The sequence below is a fragment of the Clupea harengus genome, chromosome 9, assembly GCF_900700415.2.
Source record: "Clupea harengus chromosome 9, Ch_v2.0.2, whole genome shotgun sequence".
Classification (NCBI taxonomy): domain Eukaryota; kingdom Metazoa; phylum Chordata; class Actinopteri; order Clupeiformes; family Clupeidae; genus Clupea; species Clupea harengus.
This window is the reverse complement of record NC_045160.1, coordinates 22,773,547-22,789,941: the sequence shown is the minus strand read 5'-3', so window position 1 is coordinate 22,789,941 and position 16,395 is coordinate 22,773,547. Positions and strand designations below refer to the sequence as shown.

At 46.0% G+C, this 16,395-nt stretch overlaps 1 protein-coding gene and 3 non-coding genes across 4 annotated transcripts in view; all 4 read left to right on the top strand.

The window, feature by feature from the left end:
- LOC105909687 (spectrin beta chain, non-erythrocytic 4) overlaps window positions 1–16,395 on the top strand; it is an 83,949-nt gene that overhangs the window by 2,288 nt on the left and 65,266 nt on the right. Inside the window, exons 2-4 of the mRNA XM_031573874.2 lie at window positions 5,443–5,610; window positions 6,229–6,380; window positions 7,091–7,264. Of these exons, the coding sequence (XP_031429734.1) occupies window positions 5,466–5,610; window positions 6,229–6,380; window positions 7,091–7,264 (471 nt within the window). The 5' untranslated portion in view covers window positions 5,443–5,465. The remainder of the gene's footprint in view (window positions 1–5,442; window positions 5,611–6,228; window positions 6,381–7,090; window positions 7,265–16,395) is intronic.
- On the top strand, window positions 7,425–7,513 carry trnar-ucu. Its single transcript is given in 2 exon segments — window positions 7,425–7,461; window positions 7,478–7,513. It is a non-coding gene; the product is annotated as a tRNA-Arg (tRNA).
- Window positions 8,341–8,429, top strand: trnar-ucu. Its single transcript is given in 2 exon segments — window positions 8,341–8,377; window positions 8,394–8,429. It is a non-coding gene; the product is annotated as a tRNA-Arg (tRNA).
- trnar-ucu lies at window positions 9,693–9,781 on the top strand. The gene is given in 2 exon segments: window positions 9,693–9,729; window positions 9,746–9,781. It is a non-coding gene; the product is annotated as a tRNA-Arg (tRNA).

Below are 16,395 nucleotides of genomic sequence, written 5' to 3'. Positions count from 1 at the left end.
GAATGAAAAAAGTAATTGATTCTGGTCGATTTACATTAAAGTGTGCATGTGAGCACCTCAGCAAACATAAAGCACCACTTCTAGTTGCATCCTGTTAGACTGTAGACTATAAAACAAATGACAAGCCCAAAAATAGCCTCTTTTAAAAATATCTTTTATGTCCCTTTCAACACATTCCCACATCCAGACACAGCTGATCCCCTTGCTTACGGCAAGAGCTCGACCAAATGTAATTTCCAGAGCTAGTGGGCTACTCATGTGCACCTTTTTGTGTGTGCTGAGCGTACAACATGGCTCTAATCAATACAAGACTTCCTTTGAAATATGAATGTTCTTTGCTCAAGGCAGCCATTGCTGCAGGTCATTCTTGTTACTCTTCTGTTTCCCCATCTTGATTACATTGGTAATGCGAGTTGCTTACAACTTCAACATCAAAACAGCCCGGCGGATCGGCGATCGAGAGGTGCAGGTTTCACTCTGTAACACGACAGATTGGTGGCAGAATCACGGGAGAAAGAGGAGACTATTTGGTGCAGAGATGACTTCTTATCCTTCAGGCGAGCAAACTGAAAGTCAGATTAATGTGGCATGGCATGTCCTCCCTCAGGTCCTCTTCTCCACACACACACAGGGTGAGCGCGTGAACCCTTCAAGAGTGTGCAGAGAGCAAGGGCAAAGACATCACCCCCATTCCTACCCTATGGGTGGGAGTTATATCTACAAACTATTTATTGTGAGATTATCAGGGCTTATAGTCAGTGGTGTAAGTCTGCTTCTGCAAGTGTGTGTGTGTGTGTGTGTGTTTATCTGATTGCACAAACCATCAATGCATATTCAAGTGTTTGAAAAGTTAAAGTGAACAACTTCTTGGCCAACACACCCTTATTTACGTGCATCGTCTAGATTCAAAGGAACTGCTTTAATTCTGGTTCTTTCTGCTGTATACAAGTCTATGAAACCTTGAGCAGATTTTCATGCTGACTTTGTACTGACCCTTGGGAAGAGTGAGTCACTTATCAATGGTAGTGACTTTTCATGATCAACGTCACGTAAAGACAAGTGATTTTTACCCAGAGGAGATTCATGGGATTAAACTCTGAGCCGACACACAGCGCTGGTTTTATCGCTGGGAAACGGACAGGGTTCCTTGCACCAGTCAGTCACTGAAAGATAAAAGGCCTTGAGATTCCTCTGTGGAACTACTGCTCTTCTGATCATGAGATCTTAGTTCCAGTTGTTTGATAGAGCTCTGTTCCAAACCCCACTGAACTTTTTTATAAATAAGAACTATTGTGTGATTAATGCACAAGAACAATAGTACTTTACAGAATTATATTTGTAATGTGTAATTTGTAATTGTGATGATACTTAATTGTATAATTAACTAAATGTAATTATAACAATTACCTACACAGAACCAAACCCATTCCACAATTAGCTACTTTCTGGGTTCACCCTTAGCCGCCACGTCATCCCACCAGGGCATGTGGCCAGGAATATAGCCGCAGGCCGAACCGCGATAATTCTGTACTTTACCGTCCCTCTCCTCTCCTTATGTGCGAGAGCCAGAGGCGGACTGCTTCATGGACAGCTGTGTTTGTTTATCCCTAAACAGGCCACATCACATGTCATAGGCAACCTCAAGCCAAACGCCCTGTCACACAAGCAGACACCAGGTGCCAGATGGGTTTAAAAAAAGAAGAGAAAAAGGGGAGGCTTGATAAGGGCAGCAGACGAAGGACAAACTGTGTTTTCCTTCCTCCTTCAGAGCTGGTGGGTTTGAAGGGAAAGTGTTAAGTGGAATCAGTATCACCACCCGCCCAGCGGAATAAAAACACCCTGCCACCTTGAGTCACAGTAGCAGCTGACTCTAGATCAGATGGGCTAGATCAGAGCCAGACTAAGACCAGATCAGGGCCAGACCAGAACCAGCCTGAGACCAGATCCATTCCATAGTCAGCCTCTATCTGGGCCCTATCTCTTTTACGCGTATGAATAGCGACATGTGCATCCATGTCCTTTTGTGTGTGTGTGTATCTGTGTTTCTGCATCTGTGTGTATGTGTGTGTGTGTATGTGTCAGTGTGTATGTGTTTGTGTATGTCAGACATAGCCTGTGTGTGTGTGTGTGTGTGCGTGTGTGTGTGTGTGTGTGTGCGTGTGTTCAAGACATAGCCTCTGTGTGTGTGTGTTTGCATGAATGTATGCCCTGCTGATAAGATCACTATGTACTACTGTGGTGGACTGTGCTGGAGAAAGGTCTCAGCCACCCTGCTAAAGCTCCTCGGGGCACGGTGCTGATGATGGGGATCCCCCAGCTCCTCCCAAGCTCGTCTCCCACAGCTGGGGCACACAGCAGCCGGGGTCTGGCCCGCGTCCGGACCCGATCTGGCCCAGATCCCGCTGACATCTGTGGTGCCTCCCCATCTCCCCGAGTGATGTGGGGGGATGAGATTGAACCCACCAGAACGCGTTGAGCTGTGGAATATCATATTCATGCTTCACTACACACCCTCTCTTCTTCAGACTCGCACAAGCACAAGCACAAGCACATGCATACACTCACTCACACAAGTACACACACAGAGACACACACACTGACAAAGATACACACCCATGCACACCTTGCACATACGTATATGTCTGCAAAGAGGCATACACAATGTTACACTCGCTCGATAGGCCTTGGGAACGCTGACTTAAATGATACGATCACACAGTAACATGATATTTTTTTCTCAAGCGAGATTAGTCACAACACAAAGTACAACCTCAGTTAAAGACAGTAGAGCTGAGAATATCTGGAACAATGCAGCGGTCCCTCATAGACCGAGCCTCAGTCTCTGATCAGCTAGCCTCGCTAAAGCTCTGTAATTTAACAACCTAGTTGGGAGATGTGGAGTTTGGGGGATATACAAGCGTCCTGCTTTTGATGTAGTGACTAAATGTTCTCAAATTAGTGTTTTTCTTAGAGTTCTGTTGAAAAAAAATCAAACTTTATCAGAGAGCAGAGACGATCCCAAAGGGCTTGAACAAAGCGGATGCCTTTCTCTCAGCTCTCTCCTTCCATCTCTCCTCCTCTCTCCCTCCATCTCTCCTCCTCTCTCCCTCTCTCTCCCTCCATCTCTCCTCCTCCATCTCTGCTCCTCTCTCCCTCCATCTCCTCCTCTCTCCCTCTCTCTCCCTCCATCTCTCCTCCTCTCTCCCTCCATCTCTCCTTCCATCTCGCCTCCTCTCTCTCTCTATCGCTCCTCCTCTCTCTCTCCATCTCTCTCTCTCCTCCTCTCTCTCTCCATCTCTCCTTTCTCTCTCCCCTCCTCTCTCTCTCCATCTCTCCTCCTCTCTCTCTCCATCTCTCTCTCTCTCTCCTCCTCTCTCTCTCCATCTCTCCTCCTCTCTCTCTCTCCTCCTCACTCTCTCCATCTCTCCTCTCTCTCTCCTCCTCTCTCTCCATCTCTCCTCTCTCTCTCCTCCTCTCTCTCTCCATCTCTCCTCTTTCTCTCTCTCCTCTCTCTCTTCATCTCTCCTCTCTCTCCTCCTTTTTCTTTCTCTCTCCTCCTCTCTCTCTCCATCTCTCTTTTCCTCTCGCTGCTCTGCTTGTCTGATAGGCTACTCTGACATTTGCTTTGAATCCACAATGAAATCGCTGCCGTGGCGTACATTTGTACCGCATATGTTATTGGTGAATACTGACATATGCACATCAGACGTGCATTAGCCATGTGTTTCTCCAAGCTCAGTCCTCGTCTGTGTGTGTGAGTATTGCATTACTACTACAGGTGTCTGACTTTATTTCACGTAGCCTCGGGTATCATGTACTTAATGCTTAATTCATTAATTAGTGCAGTATTCTTGTTATATAAGTACATGCTCCATGATGTACTTAAGGTAGGGGTTAGTAGTGTGTAACAGTGTGTAAGTGTTACACAAGTGTGTAATATTGCTGAAGCACTAAGGCATTTCTGTGTGTTTTCTATTGTCATAATCACACAACATGGCCATTTGTAGATTTCATATTTCAAGCTGTGTCAAAAACCATCAAAAACAACGATATACTGTATCTTATTCTTTTTCTGTGTGTGTGTGTGTGTGTGTGAGTGTATGGGTGTAAGGGTGAATGTGTGAATGTGTGTATGAGTGTATGGGTGAATGGGTGAATGAGTGTATGAGTGTATGAGTGTATGTGTGTATGTGTGTATGGGTGTATGGGTGAATGTGTGTATGAGTGTATGAGTGTATGGGTGTATGTGTGTATGAGTGTATGGGTGAATGAGTGTATGAGTGAATGGGTGAATGTGTGTATGAGTGAATGAGTGAATGTATTGTATAGAAAGCCAAGCGTGCTGGCCAGAGGAGTGTGTCTGTCTGCCCAATGTTGGGGGAGGGGAGGGGAACCCCAGAGGCAGTGAAGGGGTACCCGAGTGGGGGAGGGGTGGAGTCGCGGGGGGGGGGGGGGGGGGTGTAGAGTCGGGCGGGATCTGTGGACAATGAATGAAATACATTTAAATGAAACAGACAGACATATGGAACTATACAGAATAGCCTTTGAAAAGAGAATGAGTTTCGTAGCTGTGGTTGTTTTCCTGTTGTCTACTGATTATTTAGGAATAAATAAGAATGAATATTTCCCTGAGGTCATTAGATGATAAACAAAGAAAACTGCTCTAAGGCTTGGAATGGAGAGGGGAGGAGACCCCCAAAACAGGGAGGGGTGCCTGAAATATAGGATTTGATTTTACTGTCCCTTTTCACATAAACAAGATTAATGTATCTAGATTTACTCCATATAACAAGGAATGTCCTCAGTCTGGACTCAGTTAGAATGTAGAGCATTGCTCCTGGTTCTAGAATGAGAATGTCAGAATTCAGTTTTCTTTGTTGTTTTCGTGGGGCATCAGGTTCATGAATAAAGGGGAAATGTAAAAAGAGGTGAAGCAGTGATGCACCTCATTGATTCGCACACCTTTGGCTCAGAGTAGGCCATTTGTTGTGCATTTAATTAAGCTGTGAGTCGTTTTATGTGAAGGTTAAAGGCCATGTGAGGGACGCAAGTCCTCAGAGATGAATGTTCTTTTGTTGGCACCGGGGCACTGTGTAAAAAGAACAAGGTGATGAATCTAGTGAAGTGCTTTTGTGAATAGAACTGTTTATGTCCTTGAGAGATTGCGATGGAACAACCCCAGTGAACTCAAAAAAGTCCAGCACTCTAATAACCCTTCTGTCCCCGTCTCCCTCTCATCTCTCCTTCTCCTTATGTCCTCCTATCATCTCTCTCTTCCCTCTCTTTCTCTCCATATCCCCCCTTCTCTCCCCCCCCCCCCTCCATCCTCCCTCTCATCTCTCCTTCTCCTTATGTCCTCCTATCATCTCTCTCTTTCCTCTCTTTCTCTCCATATCCCCCCCCCCTCTGCTCCCTCCTCCCTCTCCTGGTCCTGTCCTGCAGGGTGAAGCGGGAGATCCGGCGACATGGCCAAGGCCTCCACGGACCTGGACAATGCGGAGGCCCAGCGGCAGCTCAACAACAACAACCGGCCCGTCAGCACAGGACACTGGGAGACCGAGACCACCAGCGCCAAGCTCTTCGAGTGCTCCCGCATCAAAGCACTAGCAGGTGGGGAAGATCCGTGGGGCAGAACAGGGGGGTAGATCCTTTAACTAAAGTGAGGAGTGCAGAAGAGAAGGCGCACGTAGGATGATCCTAGTATACCTTGTTGTTTTAGGTGCAGGAACATTTTATTTTGATTAATTTGATAACAGGAGTTGTCAACTGTACATTTAAGAGCAGCTCTCCCAGTGTAGGAAGTATTTATCTGTGACACACTGACACCTCAATTAAATAAAATAAAATTCAATTCAATTCAATTCAATTTTATTACATTTGTATACACCTCAACCCTAACTGACCAGATGTGCAGTGAGGTTAGCATGTGAGGAAATCATGAGTGGTTAGTCAACCCGTTTATCCTCACAAACTCAGCCCCAGAAGATCAGATCAGTTTCTTTGGGAACGTAGTCCATACTGGACATCAATCTTAGACCGTTGTGCTGTTGTGTTGTATTGTGTTATGTTGTGTTGTATATTTTGTGTAAGTACACTGAGAGCCACTTAACCCAGAGTCAAATTCCTTGTTTGTGCAAACGGACTTAATAAACGTGGCCAATAAACGTGATTCTGATTGTGATTCTGAAATGTCTATTTGCTGAGAGCACCATCACTCTGTCTGAGCAGATGAGCGAGACGCAGTGCAGAAGAAGACATTCACTAAGTGGGTGAACTCCCACCTGGCACGGGTGTCCTGCAGGATCGCTGACCTGTACAATGACCTGAGAGACGGCTACATGCTCACCAGGCTCCTGGAAGTGCTGTCGGGAGAAATGCTGGTTGGTCACTTCACTTAATACCCTTAATACGCGTAATATACACACACACGCACACAAATATATATTTATATATATATATATATATATATACACTTAATATACGCATATATATACACTTAATATACACACACATATATAGTATATATATACACTTAAGATACACACGCATACACATTTAGGCACACATCTGCATAACTTTGCATAGTCTACTATTATGCATTACAGAGTTTGTTAACAGCTCTGTATTGCAGATGCCCGTTTGTGCATGTAACAGTATGTTGTACGCCATAAGGCCAGTCACCTTTGTACAACATAAACGTCCATTGGGTACCCTTACAAAATGCCATGTAGTTGCATAAGGTAGTTATCAATAGGTTATCAATAGGTGATAGGTAGAGCAATCAGTTAGTTATCAATAGGTTATCAATAGGTGATAGGTAGAGCAATAAGTTAGTTATCAATAGGTTATCAATAGGTGATAGGTGGAGCAATAAGTCGTTGACCTAAGCGACATGCTCATAGCTTCAAAAAGGATGAATCAGCGTGCACTTCCCATGCACAGGACAAGGCCGATCCAAACAGGGATCATATCAAGTCTGCAGGACTCCTGAAGGAGTAACACTGTGCGGACATCTTTTCACATACTCAGAGCCTCCCATGGTGAGGATCTATGAAACTCTGACGGTTCCCCTTCTCCTGTGTTCCGTCAGCCAAGGCCCACTCGCGGCCGCATGCGTATCCACTGCCTGGAGAACGTGGACAAGGCTCTGCAGTTCCTCAAAGAACAGCGGGTCCACCTCGAGAACGTCGGCTCCCACGACATCGTCGACGGCAACCACCGCCTGACCCTCGGCCTTATGTGGACCATCATCCTCCGCTTCCAGGTATGGGTGCCGTCCCCTCCTTCTGGTCTTTGCTGTACTTCCATCGGGGGAAGGTCTGCATAGAAGCTGACACAAGAATCCAGCTCTGGTCTTGTATTGGAGATGTGTGTGCGTGTGTGCGTGTGTGTGTTTGTCAGGGTCAAGATATAAGGCTAGCATCGGCTCCGTGGCGCAATGGATAGCGCGTTGGACTTCTAAGAAACTGTTGTAGCAATTCAAAGGTTGTGGGTTCGAGTCCCACCGGAGTCGCTTTTGAGCACGATAGTAGGCACGTTCAGAGCTGCACATAGTCTCGTTCAGAGTTGCATATAGTTCTTAAGTAGCACTTGAAAACGCTTGTAGATTTCTGTGTGCTCCGGCGTAGTCGTAAGGGCTTCCTATCAGGTGCTTATTACTGGGATCACCAGTGAGACCAGCAGGATGTACAGGGAAATTACAACCAACAATAAATGTATCAGTGTTATTGCAATAGGTATGTTCTCATCCTTTATTATGTTTTATTGTAATCAATCACCTTGCCTTTTAGCTTTTTTAAATAATTAAACTATTTTAAGCTCACTCCAAATATGAATAAACCATGGACACATAATTGGCAAAGTTATGAAATGAGACACTGGCAGAGTCGTTACTCATTCCATTTGTCTGAGTTGATCTTTTTTTCCCCTCTTTTTTTTTAATGGGGGGCATATCACAGCCCGCATTCAGTAGGGCCTAGGCCTAGCTCACATAGCCCGCATTCAGTAGGGCCTAGGCCTAGCTCACAATATGGTGTAGAAATCGGAATAGATTGGGGATTAAAATAAATAAAATCGTAGAATCACTTGTACAGAATATTTGTAGCTGCTAAGATTCATTGTTAGTGGGAAACCTGGCCCTGGACTGTCCTCAACACGAAGGTCCCCCCTCGCCCCCCTCGCCCCCTCGCCCCCCCGCCCCCTCGCCCCCGCGCCCCCTGACTGATACAGTGACCTTTTCATCGCCCTTAGGGCTGCATTTCTTTCCTACATCCCTGCGTTTGATGCTCATGCCCGTGTGTGTGTGTGAGTGTTTCGGGGTCAAAGTGCAAGGCTAGCATAGGCTCCGTGGCGCAATGGATAGCGCGTTGGACTTCTAAGAAACTGTTGTAGCAATTCAAAGGTTGTGGGTTCGAGTCCCACCGGAGTCGCTTTTGAGCACGATAGTAGGCACGTTCAGAGCTGCACATAGTCTTGTTCAGAGTTGCATATAGTTCCGTTCAGAGTATTTGTTAAATTGGTTTCCTGAAAATCCAATGGCAAAACTCATCCATCATGCCCCAGATGGAGGTTCAGTGCAGATACATGTAAGGGTCCGACATTGGCGACAGTGTTACAGGAGGTAGAGACAGTGGTACAGGAGGTAGAGAAGTCGTTTAGTAATCAGAAGCTTGCTAGTTCGATTCCCTGTCGAAGCGTGTGGATGTGCTGTTTCCTTTCTGACAGTCACCAGCAGTATGCAGTACTGTGCAGTATCCCAGTGTGTGTGTGTGTGTGTAAGTGTGCAGTATCCCAGTGCTTAGGCCTGCGGCGGGTTTCCCCAAAGCATCGTAACCCCAACTAGTTCGTAGAATCCCTCTCATGCATCATCTTCGAATTTCGGAGCGTTTCCCTAAAGCATCATAACTTAAGTAGCACTTGAAAACGCTTGTAGATTTATGTGTGCTCCGGCGTAGTCGTAAGGGCTTCTTAACAGGGCCTTCTTACTGGGATCACCAGTGAGACCAGCAGGATGTACAGGGAAATTACAACCAACAATAAATTGGTACAGTGTTATTGCAATAGGTATGTTCTCATCCTTTATTATGTTTTATTGTGATCAATCATCTTGCCTTTTAGCTTTTTTAAATAATTAAACTATTTTAAGCTCACTCCAAATATGATTAAACTATGGACACATAATTGGCAAAGTTTTGAAATGAGACACTGGCAGAGTCGTTACTCATTCCATTTGTCTAAGCTGATCTTTTTTTCCACTTTTTTTTTTTAAATGGGGGGCATATCACAGCCCGCATTCAGTAGGGCCTAGGCCTAGCTCACATAGCCCGCATTCAGTAGGGCCTAGGCCTAGCTCACAATATGGTGTAGAAATCAGAATAGATTGGGGATTAAAATAAATAAAATCGTAGAATCAATCGTACAGAATATTCAAAGCTGCTAAGATTCATTGTTAGTGGGAAACCTTGCCCTGGCCCTGGACTGTCCTCAACGCGGAGATCCCCCTGGCCCCCTGGCCCCCGCGCCCCCTCCCCCTCGCCCCCTCGCCCCCTCACCCCCGCGCCCCCTCCCCCTGACTGATACAGTGACCTTTTCATCGCCCTTAGGGCTGCATTTCTTTCCTACATCCCTGTGTTTGATGCTCATGCCCGTGTGTGTGTGTGAGTGTTTCGGGGTCAAAGTGCAAGGCTAGCATAGGCTCCGTGGCGCAATGGATAGCGCGTTGGACTTCTAAGAATCTCTTGTAGCAAGTCAAAGGTTGTGGGTTCGAGTCCTACCGGAGTCGCTTTTGAGCACGATAGTAGACACGCTCAGAGCTGCACATAGTCTTCTTCAGAGTTGCATATAGTTCCGTTCAGAGTATTTGTTAAATTGGTTTCCTGAAAGTCCAATGGCAAAACTCATCCATCATGCCCCAGATGGAGGTTCAGTGCAGATACATCTAAGGGTCCGCTTTACTCATATAAACGTTCAAATTCTGTAACTCCAGTGTGGTGTATGAGTAGTTTAGGGAGTCTTGTAAATCAGGATGTGGACGTGCTGTTTCCTTTGTGACAGTCACCAGCAGCAGTAAGTGTGCAGTATCCCAGTGTCTGTGTGTGTGTGTGTGTGTGTGTGTGTGTGTATGTGCAGTATCCCAGTGTTTAGGCCTGCTGCAGGTTTCCCCAAAATATCATAACCCCAACTAGTTCGTAGAATACCTCTCATGCCTCATCTTAGAATTTCGGAGCGTTTCCCAAAAGCATCATAACTTTATAATAGTGCTGTCAGTTTAACGCGTTATTAATTTTTTTTTTGCGAGATTAGCGCGTTTAAAAAAAAAAATGTATTAACATTCTTTTTGGCCTCGCAAACTGTGTAGTAGGCTAACGTTACGGTTTGAGTGAATGGTGAGCGCGATACGGCGAAATGGATGATAAAAAGCTTCTGAATGGAAAGTTTACTTTTAAAAGTTGTGTTGTGCAAAAGAAGCGAGCTTCACTGTTGTCTGAAAATGTCAACAGGCAGCTGGCTGAAAGCAAAGAAGTAGTAGGCTTACCTTTTATTGGTAACTTAACTGTTACGGTTCAATGTTTCTGAAATAAGAGGCCTGACTGCTATGTTCCCAGCAAACTTGAAAAAAAGAAAATATTAAGCCATGGTTTAACTGCACTACAGGCTGAGTCCTTGTTTACCTGAAATGTGCACTTTATCATTTTATTTTGGACCGCCCTGTTTGGCAATATTGGTTTTCAATAAAATAAAACATTTGCATAAAGCAAGCCAATCAACTTTTCCATGTTGATAAGGGCATTAAAATAAAAATTAAATGATGGAAAAAATAAATAAACGAAGGGACATTTAGAATAGATAAAAAAATTGTGATTAATCGCGATTAATTTTGAGTTAACTATGACATAAATGCGATTAATCGCGATTAAATATTTTAATCGTTTGACAGCACTACTTTATAACGTTAATCATTCCATTTGTCTGAGTTGATCTTTTTCCCCTCTTTTTTTTTAATGGGGGGCATAACATAGCACATTCAGTAGGGCCTAGGCCTAGCTCACATAGCCCGCATTCAGTAGGGCCTAGGCCTAGCTCACAATATGGTGTAGAAATCGGAATAGATTGGGGATTAAAATAAATAAAATCGTAGAATCACTTGTACAGAATATTTGTAGCTGCTAAGATTCATTGTTAGTGGGAAACCTGGCCCTGGACTGTCCTCAACACGGAGACCCCCCCTCGCCCCCTCTCCCCCTCACCCCCTCACCCCCTGGCCCCCGCGCCCCCTCCCCATGACTGATACAGTGACCTTTTCATCGCCCTTAGGGCTGAATTTCTTTCCTACATCTCTGTGTTTGATGCTCATGTCCGTGTCTGTGTGCGCCATCCCGCTGGGAGTGTTTGATTCCTGTCTTCAACACCTGTTCCCTGTGGCTTATGTCATGTGTGTGAGTGTGTGTGTGTGTGTGTGTGTGTGTGTGTGTGTGTGTGTGTGTGTGTGTGTTTGTGTGTGTGATAGACCTATAGACCATGTGTGGGGTTGTATTATCAGTGGCACAGTACTCTTGTAAGCCAAACGTTGTAATTAAGTACTGCACAATAACTTTCATCCCATAGGATCCCATAGGAGGTGCTAAGTAGGTCATATTTTTACTTCAGTGAATTTAAGTTCAAAGTTATGCATCTGTTAATGCTGAAAGCAGAACATGCAGCCAAGCTATGGACGACATCATCTATCTGCTGTCATTGCCACTCTCGCCCCACTAACTCACTGCATTTAGTCTAGACAGATGTACTGTATGTTGGGAACCACAGATTATACCCTGGCACCCATCTAGTGAAGAGACTTGGCATTGTTCATGTTTGTTCATGTAAACACGCTGTGTCGATTACTTATATTCATAATATTGATAATTGGACACGAGAGAGTAATGATTAACAACATTTAGATTCCCTAATATTTTTGTAATTATTTATTCTTAGTCATTAGCGTCATTTGAGTCTTTTTTGTTATATTTGTTTTGGTTCTGTATGTATTGGCTTTAGAAGTGGATCTAGTTTGAGTGGATGTATTGTGTAAATGTATATTTTGTGTAAGCACATTGAGAGCCACTTTACCAAGTCAAATTCCTTGTTTGTGCAAACTTACTTGGCCAATAAAACCTGATTCTGATTCTGATTCTGATGGGCTGGCGCTGTAAAGCATAGATATATATAAAGGCTAGATGTCTCGTCCACGTTGCCAGCCAACGGAGTCGAACGTCCGCACATGGCGGCCATCTTGCCCCAGGCAGCTCGCTCACCCATCACATTGTGTTGGTAGTGGTATGTACCTTTTAAATAACCATAACTTGCTCAATTTTCAACCGATTTTTAAACGGGTTGGTTTGTTATAAACGTCAGAGATGTAGTTATGACACTGCATACTTATGAATAATTATGTTATTTTCTTAAAAATATCAAAAAAGCATCCCGAATTATAACCACGTTAATAACGTTGGTAAGAAACCAAACCATTTGTAAATCCGTTGAAAATTGAGCAAGTTATGGTTATTTAAAAAGTACATACCACTACCAACACAATGTTATGGGTGAGCGAGCTGCCTGGGGCAAGATGGCCGCCATGTGCGGACGTTCGACTCCGTTGGACGAGACATCTAGCCTTTATATATATCTATGCTGTAAAGGGCCTTCCTGTGGCCCTGGTGCTCTAAAGGGCCTTCCTGTGGTCCTGGTGCCAGGCAGCCCACTGCAGCAAGTGCACAAATTTAGAATCTTCTTCTGTATTTAACCGATGATGACTCAAGGTTCAGCACTCTGGGTTTCAGGCCATCAGCACTAAAGGGGAAAAGCATGGAAGAGCCAGCTGGCATGCCCTCTCCTCTCCAGGAGTGTGTGTGTGTGTGTGTGTTGGTATGTGTGTGTGTGTGTTGGTGTGTGTGTTGGTGTGTGTGTGTGTGTGTGTGTGTGTGTGTGTGTGTGTGTGTGTGGAGACAGGGCCACTGCTAACTGTCCTATACCCACCTCCCCAACTCCCCAGTGGAGAAAAAACCTCCTTTAACATAACAGCAGTCAGTAGACAAGTGATATGTTGAGTGTTCCGCGTCCGGCAGTGATCCGTGGTAAAAATCTGCCAGATCATCATCAGTGTGTGGCGCTGGAAGGTATACGCCGCGCAGTACGGTTTGAATGTCACCGCATCCCCCGGCGGGGTAGCTGGGAGTCGGAGAGCAGAGCAGTCGAGTCGAGACAAGGGCAGGCTTCCCAACGCCATCATGCCTGCAGCGACACACACGCGCACGACGCCCTCCGCCGCTCACACACACACAAACACACACATGCCAGGGCAGGCAGGGGACGCGTCCACGGTGGTAGACACGTACGGTAAGACGGATGGCGAGCTTCTTGTTGTTGTTGTTGTCATTGCCGTGGGGTGTGAATGGAAAGGAACGAGGGCTCTGGGTTGGAGATTGTGAACGTGAGTCAGTAAAACGCAACACTGGCAGGGGGAGGGGGGGGGGGGGGGGGGGGGGCTGTCGGGGCACAGCCCAGGATGGGTGAGGAGGAGAGAAGAACATGATGTGTGTGTGTGTGTGTGTGTGCGGGCGTGTGTGTGTGCGTGTGCGCGTGTCTGTGTGTGTGTGGTGTGTGTGCGGGCGTGCGTGGGTATCGGCGTGTGTATGTGCGTGCATGGACTTCTGCTTGTGTGGTGTGGTGTGGTGTGTGTCTCTGTGTGAGTATGTGTGTGTGTGTATGCATATGTGTGTATTGTGTAAGTATGTTTATCCGTATATGTAAATGTATGTTTGTGTCTGTATGTGTGTTTATGTGTGTGTCTGTATGTGTGTTTATGTGTGTGTCTGTATGTGTGTTTATGTGTGTGAATGGCGTGCCCCCTGTCCCTGCCTCCCCTCCGCCTCCGTCCCAGTCCCGGCAGCTGTGTGTGAGCCTGTGCCCGCCTGGCACAGCGCCCCCCCCCCCCCCCCCCCCCCGGAGTGGCATGAAGCCTGGAGGCTGGAGAGGCTGGATGGCCTCGTGAATTTTGCATGCGGTGCGCGGGGAGGCTGGAGTGTTACTGGAGCCTGAGTGGAGAGGAGCTGAGTAGAGCTGTAATGCTGTAATGCTGTAATGCTGTAGTCCTGTGCTGCTGGAGCCAGGGGTGGGGCTGCCTCGCTGACTCCCACACGGACTCTATGGTCTTTCCCTCTCCCACACTGACTCTATGGTCTTTTCCCTCTCCTTGCCTCGTCTGTCATCCAGTACCACGCCCTCTGCTTACTTCTCTGTTTCTATTTCTCTTGTTTCGGACGTCTCCCTTTTGCTTTTCCTGTTTGGCTTGTGTGTGATGCGCCTCTCTTTTTGGCACAGCTGTCCTTTTCTTTTCTGTGTGTTGTGTTGTGATGTTAAGGCATAATACTCGCTCTCTCTTTAGACACCATGCTCGCTCTCTCCGTTTCTTGCTCTCGCTGTCTGTCTCTTTCTCTGCCTCTGTCACCCTCTTGCGCTCTCTTTTTTCTTTCTTCTTCCCGTTCTTTCTCTCTTTTTCTTTTCCCTTTTTTCTCTCCCTCTCCCCTCTAATGCTTACAGTCTCCTCCCTCGCTCCGTTAGAGTTAGCTTTGCTCAGTCAGCAGGTAAAGCCCCAGCCACTGCAGCAGTGCTCTCTCTCTCTTCCTCAGCACACACACACACACACACACACACATACACATACACATACACACACACACACACACACACACACACACACAGACACACAGACACACAGACACACACACACACACACACACACACACACACACACACACAGACACACACGCGCACACACACACGCACACACACACGCACACACACACACGCACACACACACACGCACACGCACATACACACACACAAAAGCACACACACATACACACGCACACACATGCACACACACACACACACACAAAGAGAGACCCAAACACTCTCACACACACTCAAACAAACACACTTAGGGTAAAAGAACACACACACACACAAAATGTACTCATGCAAACACACACTCATTCAGCAAGAGGGAGAGAGGGAGGGAGAGAGAGAGAGAGAGAGAGAGAGAGAGAGAGAGAGGTAGACACAGTGAGAAGGCAGACAGACAGAAAAAAAGCCGAAAGTGAGTGAGAAAGAGAGGGACAGAGACGAAGAGAGAGACAGAGAGAGAGAGAGAGAGGGACAGGGACACTGTGCACAAAGAAAGAGAGGAAAGATAGAAAAGAGGATACAAGCTGTAAAGGTAAAAGGTTAGGGGAAGATAAAACATGTGGAAGCTATCTCTAGAACTCTTGGAAACAATGGCTACACTGTTGTTTGCCTTAAGGTCACTTTATTCATTCTGTAAGCAGTTATTTTCTTTAGCGGCCATTTTTACCCTGCTTCACGTCGCATGGGGTCAGGCTTGGAGAAGAAATGCTTCTTCTGAGATCTTTTGTAATGTAATCTCTCTTCAGATGAATGTTTGACTTTAGTCTTGATCCTCAGATATATTTAGCATCCGCGAGGATGGGACGTATTGATTGAGCATAGATTCATGATAGTAATACCCTGTGCATTGTGGTGCGCAGCTTAAAGTCTCAAAGGCATAGTACATTATCTCGTGTCATGCAGACCTGAATAGTTGATTGAATTACACATTACAGTGTCTGTACTTTATCACTCTAAGATCTCTTTCATTGCAACAGTGTCAGTAGCATCATGATGTCTCAGTGTAATGTAGTATTGAAAGCTTTTAGACAGTTAGCATTACCTATTTTAACATAGGAAGTCACTTATGTAGCGTAAAGCATCATTCTTCTCTGGTGTAAATGAACTGCACACTGACACATGCACTAGCCTCCAGAAAGAGAGCTAACTGGATCTCCATAGCGCTGTCGAGTTGGTGTGATCTGGTGACTTCCTGTGCTTTACCTTATAAGCTTTGAGGATTGTCTTTGCATTTGCAGTAGGGCCTCATCTTAGGTAGTAGCCCAGTGTTGAAGGGTTCTGGCCCGGTTCTGGCCCGGTTCTGGCCCGGTTCCGGCTGGGGTGTGGCGCAAACCCGGCCCTCTCGCTACAGGAGAGGCTCTGCCATTAATCTGCATCATATCACACTGACATGATTGCAGCAATGGCTGCCATCTTTGATGAGGGCGGGTTGGGACGCAGTCGCCTTGCATCAGGACCTGTCACACATAGCAAACCATGTTTACTCACTGGGGAAACACACACATGGAGAGATGCAATATAGATGCACATGTACACACTCACTGAAGTAACCCACAGTTGTAAGTAATCACACTTACACACATGCCAGAGACACACTCATGCATGTTATCTAATGTAGCCCATGGTCTTCGTAAGTCTTCATTAGACTCTCGTCAGGGTGTGTGTGTGTGTGTG